Source organism: Micromesistius poutassou (assembly GCF_964030765.1).
Source record: "Micromesistius poutassou genome assembly, chromosome: 23".
Classification (NCBI taxonomy): Eukaryota; Metazoa; Chordata; class Actinopteri; order Gadiformes; family Gadidae; genus Micromesistius; species Micromesistius poutassou.
Genome location: NC_140293.1, coordinates 8,732,804 through 8,745,146, shown reverse-complemented (window position 1 = coordinate 8,745,146; position 12,343 = coordinate 8,732,804). Strand labels below are relative to the sequence as shown.

The 12,343-nt window shown below is 43.6% G+C and overlaps 1 protein-coding gene across 1 annotated transcript in view; it reads left to right on the top strand.

Moving 5' to 3' along the window:
- LOC311368773 (inactive dipeptidyl peptidase 10-like) overlaps positions 1-12,343 on the top strand; it is a gene marked incomplete at both ends in the record, with an annotated part of 104,816 nt that overhangs the window by 33,930 nt on the left and 58,543 nt on the right. Inside the window, 2 exons of the mRNA XM_084487551.1 lie at positions 4,232-4,340; positions 5,370-5,465. Of these exons, the coding sequence (XP_084343677.1) occupies positions 4,232-4,340; positions 5,370-5,465 (205 nt within the window). The remainder of the gene's footprint in view (positions 1-4,231; positions 4,341-5,369; positions 5,466-12,343) is intronic.

Below are 12,343 nucleotides of genomic sequence, written 5' to 3'. Positions count from 1 at the left end.
TTGCCTCGTTTTGTATTCTCCTTCTTGTAATTATTTTTTGAATCCTTGAATCTCACTCCTTGTTGTTTTACAAAAGTGGGTACTGGAATACTTCCAAATGAAGCCGGATATTCGGATATTCATTGTAAAACCTCACTGAACCCAAATCCTCCCTTTGCACATAGAGTAGAACACTGTAGAGCGCACAATGCAATGTAACATGCTCAAGGTTCGCCGAGCATGCTCAAGATTCTCGAGCGTGCCTTTGCGTGCGTTGTCTAATATGAATCACAGCACTAGTCTGTGGCGTAGCTTCCTCCAAGGTACGCTACATCTGCCCATGTCCACAGAGACAGACCTTGAATGGCTCTTTATGCACCCAAAGGACATCTTCCACTTTGCTCTCTCTCTCTCTTAATATTCAGTGTCCTGAATAACCGCTGAAGCACATCATCCACCTCCTTCTCCTCCTCCGCCCTTGCGCGCCCCTGACTTCCTCCACACTGAAATGAACAATTTACCTCTTGGAACTGAGATATCATCCTCAAGCCCAAGGAATATGCGTGACACAATATCACCCTGTGCCATACGATTAGAAAAACCAGCATCTAAAGGGGAAAAAACATGGGAGCTTGAATATTTACACAGGAAACTGAACAGCGCTGAATAGGAATGTAAGCGTTGTCGTTTCCACCATTGGTCAGATTAGTGTGGTTTAATATCACTCGCCGTATCCAAGACTTTTTACAGGGAGATTACATTGGGAGGAACGTGTTAAGCTTACATAAATACACATATCCCTCAAGCCAGTGAAGACTGCTGCAATAAATCACAGGCCAGCACTACGCTAATGCGACAGTGGCATTCAGCCTCGATTGATCCAAAGCCAAATCAAGGAGGAGTTTTTGAGTCACAGAACCAGATTGAAACATTATCTACAGCCCTCCCAGTGATCTGATTGGCTAGCCTTACCCCAAGGCTGTGGACAGCGTTAGGGTAGAACTGTGTGTCTAAAGATATGTGGTGTAAACATAGAATACACATTACGCTGCTAGAAACTGTGTTGTTTTATTCATATTACATTTTAGTTATGTTTTAGTTGAGATTTTAAGAGAGAGACCCTGCTCAGTTGTAAAGCATGAATGGTGAAAACAGGAAACTAATAGAACAACTCAATGTACAATAACACACTAAAGCCTACAATATAAAACAAAAAAATACAACTAAGAACAGCAGTTGTCTAACCAGAACACATGATGTAGTCTCAGCCTAATCTCTATACACGTATGATAACCACAGAGTCATACGCATCTCCCCTTCTTATCTTGAAAACCCACAGAGACCAATTCTAGTAACCTCCTTACATTGGTATTCAAATAAACCCTTTTATCTGTGCTGTGTTTATAGGAGGGGGGTGGGGTGAGGGCTCTCAGGGGATGCCTGGTGACATTGATTAATGCGGCTTGGTGCGTACGGCCGCAAGCTGAGTCAAAACATAAGATACAGTGCAGCGTGGTATTATCATGTGTGGAGAGACGGTGGGGACGAGGCTGATTACATAGTACAGCTGCACCGCTGTTGGATTTGACCATGTGGGCTGCGTTCCAAAGATATTTCCTATACACCTCCTTCCTATTGCTCCTTCACTATACCCTCAAGGAGACAAGCAGTATTGATGTGAGTGGCCAGAAAGGAGGAGAGGTAGCCCTGTAAGTTTCTGTTTCGCAATGGCCGGGCTGGCCAGTGTATGATTCCCAAATATGAGCACAGCCCTTCCGTTTTACAAACAACTCCAGCCAAACAGATTAAAGTGACAAAAGTGATTAAAGCCAAAACATATCCTCCTCTTTTTACATTCAGTCTACTTTGTATGAAACTGTTTTGATTGCTCTGTAGATTGTTACCAAGTCCTTGGGCGCCGCCCTTCTATTTTCCATTGGGCAGACTCTGGTCACTACTTTATATTGATTCATGTTTGTTCACGGGGAAATTTAGACAGTGTACATTATTGTGTCATTATGTCAACCTTCATGCACATACACTCACCCACACCATATATTTCATATATCCTGACCTATCTGACATCCTGCCTGTCATTTTCTGGCTGAGACAATGTCCACTACATAAACCACATATAACCACATATAACATATAAACCACAAAATTAATAGTAAGACCAATTTTTTCTGCAATAATAGCATTTGGTCACTAAGTATACCATTTTATTATTAAATAGTTTAAATAGTTTCTCCATAAACAGTGAAACTTTAACATGTCCTCGCCGCGTTCTGTGTAGTGTATTGTGTTTTAAAGTGCCTTTAGGAGTTTGTGCATTGATCGATGTGCATAGTTTGTTTAGACTGTGAACAAGGGATTTTTCTCCAAGATGTTCTTCATGAATAAATATTCACTTGAATGAACTAACTGGAATAAAGGACAAATTGTTGTTTTCGCTTTTGTTCGGCTCTTAACCTGTAAAAAAAAATAAAAATGAAAATAAAATCAATAGGCATTTGCCATACTGCTGCTATAAGCCGTCGATGAATACAATGTAAAAAAGCCTTTCCAAACAGAGAACCGAGCAGACGACTGAAGATGAAGAACAGCCCATGGGGGGGTTCCAAAATGGCGGATGGATGTGTGGCTGCTCGGGTTAATGAGGCTATAGGAAACAACAGAGAGGCAATAACAAACAACACTGATGAAATGATGTGGATTGTACACTGGAGGAGCCTGTTTCTCTGCTGAATAACTTCTCTCTCTGGCACTCTGTCATTTTTGTGTCTCTCTCTCTTTCTCTATCTCTCTCTCTCTTATGACAGTTCAGAAATTGCAATAACTAGGTGCCAGAGGGACAAGCGGATGAGAGAGAAGTGTTTGGGAAACCAAGGGTGGGGGGTGGGGGAACAGAGGAGTCTCGCGGCCCCCCCAGGATATTTGTCTTTATGTCTCACTTCCAATTAAAAAGGCTTGGAAAGCAAAACGCTCCCCACATAAACAGGAGTAATTCCGCTCACTTGCGACATTGTGAATTAAAAGCGACGGATTGTTAAATGTTCCTCTGTCTCTATGAAAGGAACCGCGTATCGGAGAGGGGTTGGGGTCTGCGGTTCTTCTTTGACAGAGCATCAAGTGGATAAGACGTGTTTTTTACTGCCTTGGCCTCCAGTGCTTTCGTGTGAGTTCTGTCGGTTCTTTCAGGTGGAGCTCGTCTTGTCAAGTGTAAAGATATATGATATATGTAGCCCCCCAACTTCATCAGCCCTCCTGCCAACCTTCAGCCCTCGCACCTCCGAGTGTCACAGCCAACACAATACCGCTCACCTCGCTGTACAGCAAGGAGGTCACGTCCAGCTCATCGCAACCTTTACAAATAGAAATGTTCCCCAATCCCTGTGTCTCCTCTGAATCCCTGAATCTTTTACCACGCAAGCACTTGACAAACACAACTCAAAATAGAGTCTTTTGAGGAGTGAAAGCCCTGGTGAGTTTGTCTGGGAGACATGGTTACAAAGGTCAGAGGAGAGAGAGGTCAAGCGCCCAGCAAAGTCTTACTTCCTGCCATCCCCTTGTTGTCTGTGGAAGGCCTTCATGGAGCTCAGATGTCCACTTTAGACTTTCACAGTCCTGTGAGTCTGACAGTGCGTATGTGTGTCCATGTGTCTGTGCATGTTTATGTATTAGATAGGAGGGACGGGGTCCTGGATTTTCGCTGCTGGAGTGGAGAAGCAAGCAGGGTACTGATAATCCATCTGCCAATAAAGCCCTGAATCCTTCCTCCTGTCTAACCTACACAGATGTCCTCTGCTCTCCCCATGAAACACACGCTGTCCCAGCCCCACTCAGTGCTACTCTTTTTGTCTGCCCACTATTCTTCTATTCGTCCTTTTTCAGAACACATTTTTCATCACGTAAATCGTACTCTGTTTCTCCCTCCCCCTGTCTCGTTCTCTCTTTCTCCCATCCCACTCTCTCCCCCTGTCTTGACATCTCTCCATCTGTCTCTCCCCCTCTTTGTCTCTCTCCCCTTCTCTTTCTCTCTACCTCTCCCTTCCTCTCTCTGTCCTCAATCTACCTCCCCCTCCCTCCCTCACCCCCTAACTCTATCGCTCTTGCCTGCCCTCTCTCCTGCCTTTTCTCTCTCTCTTTACCCCTCTCTGTCTCTTGCCCTCCCTCTCCCTCTCTCCTTCTCTTTCTCCTCTCTCTCCCTCACTCTCTATCCCTCCCCCCCCCCCCCTCGCTCTCTCTGTAGGATATAGACCTTGGACTGGATAGGAACTGGAAAGGAATTGGCATCTCCCTGCTGGTGATTGTGCTGGTGTTGTCTGTCATTGGGCTCTCCATTGTTGTCCTATCCAAAGGTAAGATCTGGCATGCTGCAATAAGAACAGATCTGGCATCAGCCTCTGTTAAAGCCGGCCAATACAGCGTTAGACACAGAGCCAGAACACGCCGGGTGTGTCTGTTTTTTTGACTCCAGATTGGAAAAATGTGTTTTTTATTTTATTTGTAAGATAAGATAAAATAACACTTTATTGGTCCCAGGTGAGATGTGTGGGTGTAACTATACTTGGGTAGGTATTTATATTTAAAAACACACACGCACACGCACACGCACACACGCACACACACACACACACACACACACACGCGCGCGCGCGCGTGCATGCACACATGAGTGCACACACACGCACACCTATCATCTCATGGAAGTATGCAATTACCAAAGAGAATATACCAGTAACCACTGTACCTTTGTATGTCATTCTTACTCTCCCCTGCATTACATGTATTATTAGCTACTACCTATCCAATTAATTTCATAAAGAAATCCATTTTAGAATTAACTTGAATTTCAGTCAGTTTGTGCGACTGAAAACATCTTTCATCTAAACAATGTGACATGAAGGGGAATTCTCGAGTGGTTCAGTGTTTAACTTCTACTCAATTATCACAAACAATACGTAGGCCCCTCCGTTCCCAGCACAGATGAAGGGCCGGGACCATAGACTAGATGGGGAGCTGGGGGGGTTGGCGGTGGACTTAAGTTAACACGGCCGGGGTCATGGTGTGTTCACAACCTCACCTTCCACCATCACCACCGCCGGGACAGGCCCTGTGAGGGAAGCTCTCTGGCCAAGCAGCCACCATCTGGCAGCGTCAGGCTGCATCCATGGCCTCCATGCAACTAAAGGAAAATGGCCAACCCCCCCCAACCCAAGGGGGCGTCGGGGCGTTCGGTGCCTCGCCCCCCGAGTGATAACGCGGCTAGCAGCCATGGGGGAGGTACAGCCACTAGCTCCACGACCCCAACCGCAGGCCCACTACCCAACAACCAGTGGACTGAAGTAATGTTTCCATAATGAAAGTTTTCTGTTTTCTGATTTCAGACGATGGCTCCAAATCAGTTGGCTCCCAGCTGACCCTGGATGACCTTTTCAACAGACACTTTCAGGTCCATGATCCGGATGCTAAGTGGATCAGCGGTATGTATATATTTGAAGCATACACACTTATGGCTTGTACATGACAAGCAACTATACTTATGGTTTGTGCATTACAAGCGTGCATATTCATGTTTTTTACGTAACAAGTAAAAATATTAATGGTTTGTAATTAACAAGCACAATCATCAATTTCACATGGATAGTACCAATGTTTGGAACTACTCGCCAAACATTTCTCCCTTCTCCAAGCAAAAAATATCTCCTCTGAGGAAAGCCTTCCGTGCAGATTTCTGTTAAACTTCCTATGGGTGGCGTCATTTTCTTAAATTTCAGATGGGCAGACTGCCGTGTTTCTTGTTATTCACAAACTGAAACTCCCTCCTCCAAGCACTGATTCAACATATAATTTCTGAAAATTGAAATAGGCTTTTAACAGGCTTGAGGCCAGACTGATCTGAAAGGTTAAGAATGGAGAGCTCTGGTGATCAGGATGGTCGCACAATGGAAAGATGCTTATGGAAAGCTGTTGTTTACAACATGTGTAGTAAACGCAGAGCTCAGAAAACAAAGAATTCACAGCAACTGTACACTTTGAGTGCACACATCTCTTTTCCGAAGTCTCCAGCAAAAGCTGACCGAAAAAAAAACATCTTTTGTCTCAGATTATCCTATTTAATCGCCTTTAAACCTCTCCCTGAAGCAACTGCTCTCTGTATCGCTTTTCATTAATACCGTTTCTGTACGGAGATCAAGGACAAATCCCTCCTTTTCACACATCTAGAACAAAGGACAAATACAAAGTACTATTGACACAGGCGTGTTTAATTTTCACAAAATAGATGAATGATCAAATGAGGCTGTTCCTGATTGTTCTTGTTGTTTTCTGATGTTTGTCTGTTTTGGTGAACCCCCTCCTTCGCTGAATGTGCTTTATTGATATTTTATGCTAAATAGAGAAGCAGTGGGGGTCATGTGAATCTTTGGCAAAACAAATCTAGCTGTAGAGAAGAGGCAAATTTATGCATCATTAACACTTTCCTAAAACTTAGATTTAATGAAATTATTCATGAACAAAGAAAAATGTGAGCAATAACTACTTAAAAAAAAGTAGGATCATAGAACATACTCTATCATATTTCTCTATAGAAATAACAAATATTGATCAGGTTTTTTTAATCCATTCAGAACACCTTTCTAAAAGCAAGGCTTGCTAAAAAAAACCCTTGAAATGAGATTTGACTACGCTGCTGCAGAGTCTGAGCATTTTATGCCAGATCGCAGATTGTATACCTTCCCGTTGTGTACTTTCAATGCTATCTAGGCCGTAGACATACAGACATATACTCAGTTGAGAAATGTAAATGTTATAGTGCATAAAATCCAGAAAAAACACAGCTGCCCCGTGTGGCGTATATTAGGCCAATGTTGACGCTGACCGAAAGGCCAATGCATTGCTATGATGGTCTCAGATAAGCTAATAGTGATATCCAATGATATCAGAAAAGATACTTGAAAAGATACTTGAAAAGATACTTGAACATCAGAAGAGATGGTCCGGTTAACATTTCTTTGTGGAGGGAAGTTCACAGGGCGCTTGGAACTTGGTACTGCTGAGAATAAAGTTTGGTTTTAAAAAAACATTTTAAAATAAAACTTCTTCAAAAGCAGGACTAAAGAAAGCAATGACAGAATATAGAATGGAGGAAAGAAAGACAGAATATATATAATAAATGTAACTCAGCAGTGTGGGAATACATTGCAACCTGGATGTATGACACGCATAAAACCAAGTTTTTGACCTCAATATCATTTTCCCCTGTCACCAATTTTCTCTTTAGCCTATTGTGATTTGCATGGGATTAAAAATGTTGCAGTTAAGGCTTTCAGGGGGTCTCAAGTGACAGTGAGAGGGGCTCGGCCTCCCCAGGGCCCATGTATTCCGCTCACTGACTATCGGTATCCATAAATAAAAACAGGTGCCCAGAAGGAGCTCCACACATCCCAACACACAGGGGCGGAGTGGCCGTCGGGACGATCGGGAGTTTTCCCGGTCGGCCAGTCGGCCACCGAGGTCAGGTGGACCAGCCCACATTTAGCTTCCGCGAGACGTGTGTAAGCCGGGCCTATGCGTTATACATCATTATGCTACTTCAGCGCTCGTCCGTGACCCCCCCCGTCAACAATCGCGACCGTAACAGCACTCGTCCGCGATCCCCCCCCCTCCCCCCCCGTCAACAATCGCGATCGCTACGCCACTGGGCCGGTGGTGGGCCGGTGGTGGGCTGGGCTGGGCAGGTCAGAATTCTCCCGGTGGCTTTTAGTGCCCCACTCCGCCCCTGCCAACACACATGGTATTACTATAGGTTTCTGAGAAGCAAAGCTTCTCTCAGACACTGTGGTGAACCGCTGCCCAGACAGATCTCATCCACACACACCTCACTACTGGTGTCCCCCGTCCTGGCATCCATGACTCACCAGAAGGCACTAGGCATGTACGATTTTACATTCTTATTTTAGTAAGTGATAAAACGACATAGATTACTATGTTGAAGATCATATATAACAAATATTACTCATTTATAATTGTTCACGCTTAAGAGAGCACTTTGACACTTTGACAAATTCTGTCTGCTTTGTCTAATTTTTGACCCGCCAACAAACCAATCAGATTGGCTGTACAATATAACACTGTGAGTGTCAAAAAAACCCATCAACACCAAATCTTCAACAAAGCAACAAGACGTTTAGCCAGACACACCCCGTTTCAGAACATGGCTTACATGGCTTGCCGGCTTCTGCCTGACACAAAACGGATGCCTTTTTCCCAATGACCGTGGGCGATATTTTGGGAATCTCATAAATATTCATGAGGAGCCGTTATCTGATTGGCCAATGAAGCAATACGCACCAGCGAAAGACCGAAAGGTTTTGGACTTCATTATTTTGTCTTTATTTATTTAAGTCTTTATTTATTTACTTAGGTTTTGAACCAACTATTTTGGACTTGGAAAATGTCTTTGATATTTTATCGCTCAACAGCCTGAGTGCCAAGTTGTTTCATTATTTCTGGGGAAGGGTGTCAGGCTCCATGACAGCACACCCAGGCCTCCCTGGTGCCCAGGCCAACCAAGGTGGCCTCTGGTGGGCTTGGGGGGTGGGTAGGGTCGGTACCCCTGGTCCTATTTATTTAATTATTTCTTGGGATGGGTGGATCGCGTGGCAGGCTTTTTAAATTTATGAATAATTCTGGCAAAAGCTGTAAAAAGGCTATTAGGAACTAAAAATGACACTCTGGTTATACTAGTGGGTCTGACATCATGGACTGAATACATCTTAAAACAGTTAATGTCTTAACAATAATGACAGAGCCCATCAATAGACAAAATAGTTTTTAATCATGAACAGAAATACTCTAGTATAGTGTATATACTCTATAGTGTGTTATCATGGACTGCATACATCTTAAAACAATTAATCTCTTAACAATTAAAAAACGTAACAATAATGACAGAGCCCAAAATAGTTTTTAATCATCATGAACAGAAATACTCCTAGACCAGTGTGTTCCACCGAGGGACGTGTTTACTTCTACACAGCACTCCTCTTTCTGCCCGTCCTACGATAAGGCTGCTCCCTCGCCGAGGCCTTCGTGGGCCGCCCTGATATGAAGGCCCTTCTCCCACCCAGTGCCATCTTTCTGCGGGCTACAGCTGTTGGCTGCACTCTGGAGCACTTTGTCGTTTGCAGGTATCCCTTCGGTCTTTGGTATTGGCTCGTCTTGATACCTGGGCCCTTACTGAAGGTTGCCAGAGCCGACTGCAATGTCTGTTTTTAATTGTTCGAAGCTGGAGATGAACGCTGTTACAGGTGCTGTGAAGCTGGTGTCATCAGTTAGGCTAGCTATATTCATTAAATTTGGTTATTACACGACTCTTCTCAATGTTGTGGAACGCTCCGTTTACTTGCATGGGCCTTCCCGACTTCCGGTGGTGAATTTATTTTAGTAGCCGTGTAATAAGCGGGATACTGTATAGAACGTTGCTGGTCATTATCTAAAAATAAGCCCTGTCTGGGCTTATTTCCCAATAATGACCGGCGTTCTATACATTATCCCTTACTTAATGACCACTGACTAACGTTACATGACTGAGGCTAGATGCTTAAACTTTGCGAATGGACAATAGTAAAAAAGTGTGGTGCTAATATGTTTTACTTTACATGACCTCAGATTGTGTGGTCGAGATCTGCTAGTTGAGTCAAACACCAAGCCAGCGTCACCATCACAACGCAAGTCAACGTCCAATCCGATGACAGCTCCTCACGAATATTTATGAGATTCCCAGACTTATCCTACGGAAAAAAATATTACAGACCGTCACTGTGGCACCTCCGGCAACCACTCTGCTTCCGGCAAGCCCCGGAGACACCCGACTTAATGAAAGCACGCGGGCGCCATTTGTTTGAACACCTGCTTGGCTGCCTCAGACAACAAACCCTCAACCTTTTCCTTTTCACCGCGCCACACGTCCACGTGATGCGGGCCGACAGCTGCTCCGAGCGCCAGCGCTCCATCATCTGCGAGCGACATCGTGCTCCGCGAAACACAGCGGTTCTGATTTATGTACGACAGCGGGTGAGCTGGAGGGGAGAGAACACAATAACAGTATCTTCATCATCGCAGGGCTCTGTTCAGTGGATTGAATGATGCGGAACAATGTATATTTCATGGACACGAGACTTACAATATAATATGAATATTTATCATATTCATATTATATTCTAATAGGTAAAATACAATCAAATTTGTTGTCAAGATAGCATTGAGGATTTATTCCACATTTGTGATGACCCAGATAACAATGATATTTTTTCTTTATCACAATATTCTTTTGTCCTCATCTTGTAGTTAACACATTATCCATAGAATTTATACAGATTTATATATTTAATATATATATATATAATATATATATTTGTTACACTTATATTGAAGTTGTTCCAGCCTGGTGGCCTGGCATTGATATAGTGGCAAATATGCATTGGCATTTCCATAAAAAGGGGATCTAAAAACGATGCCTCAGCTGTCAAACACATAAATGAAATCCTTTTCCCCTCGGACTGTAGCATGGCCCGGGATTCCATTATTAGTCATTGCCATTTCTGCTGTCAGTCTCCATTTCTGACATTTGAAGTGTTACCAGTAGTTCAGTAGGCACAGAATCCCACTAGAATTTGTTTTATTCGTATTTACAGGGATGAAACCTGGCCACCCTCTTTATATCGGAACCCACCGCTGACATGAGGTCATTGGTCTTAGCATCTTGTCATCTGAAACCTTCCCTCTAGTTTGCAGATTCCTTGCATTGATCTACTGCTCATCTATTTTCAGCAAAGGACCACTTGATACCATCTGCCTTGCAAATTGTGATATTTATGAAGATGGTTTTGGTTCAGAAAACAAGTCTATCAATCCACAGTACATTGCTCATTTGCTATGCATTTCTTTAAGTGGGATATTCTTTTCTTTTCTTTTCTTTCTGGTTGGCAGCAAGAGTGTTGGGGAGTGCAGTCTGCTGTGTTTCACCAACACATGTTGGTTGAGTAAACCAGACTGCTCGCTCAAACCGGTCATTCGGATCCATGATGATAATAATAATAATAATAAAATGTGAGTTTTGAGGAGTGACATGAAGGAATAAATGGACTTGACCTCTCTAACGGAGGTGGGGAGATTGTTCCAGAGTGCAGGTGCAGCACAGCTGAAGGCCCGTGGTGACTAATTAATTAAACTATTTTTAATTAATTAAATCATTTTATAGGATGAAGCCTGTTACCTCAGGGAGCTCGGGACTCCATCTGGGCTGAAGTCGTCTTCCTCCATCACTACACACTGTGACACTACTGCTTCTCTAGCCCTCCTATAGCTCCTATAGGAGGCTGCATCACAGCAGACATCCACACAAGGCTACGCGTCGCGTCGAGCAACAAGGAAACGCTCCCTCTGTAATCAATGAAGGCTGCTACACTGAGCCCGTCAGACGCAAAGCAAAATGCTGAAGAGAAATGACGTCTATTTCTACTCATGTCGGCTGTGTGTATGCATAAACTGTGGATTTTCACAGAAAGTACATATGTTTGTATGTCATTTAGTTTAATAATGTATAGATTAGTAGTTCTGGTTGCATATTGCAAGGGAAAAAAAAAAAATCTTTACTAGGAGTTGCATTCCTGCATACAATCGCACTGTAGTCCACCTACACAGTAGGGTGTGTCCCACAGGATCCCTACGATGGCATCATGATGCATGTCATATATAATGAAATAACTGTTGTTATATAGCCTCCCTCATATAACTACTGCCCGGCGTCCCTCCATTGACTATGCACCTCTTATTAACTTCATATCTTCTCGCTAGTCTGTTTGCTCTCATGAACGAGGTGCAGTTGATGGTGGAGGTAGAGAAAGACAGAGAGTTGTACGACCCCAGACATTGTCAATATGAGGACCATTTAAAGAAAGACAACATTTGTAGCACAATTGGTGAGCTTCAGGTGAGGTCGCTTCGAAGATCGCCAATGAAAACATTGGCCCGTTAAGTGACTAAACCTGCACTGTATGCACAGTCCACTAGGGATTGTTCACAACAATGTAAAACCACATATAGCTGAAGACTCATAGTTGTTTATTCTATTTCTCCTATATGCTTCTCCAGTGGAGCAAGTAGTAAAGAAACACAATGCAACAACTTCGTTCATCATAATGCTCCTACACAGCGATGGAACTAAAATAGCATCACAAAAGGGGTGTAGACATAGGGAGAACACGCCCCCTCCTTCCTACAACCCTTAACCCAACATGGCCACCACCATGGAATGGTTTCCACTCCCCATGTAGATAGAAAGGGCTTATTCTATGGT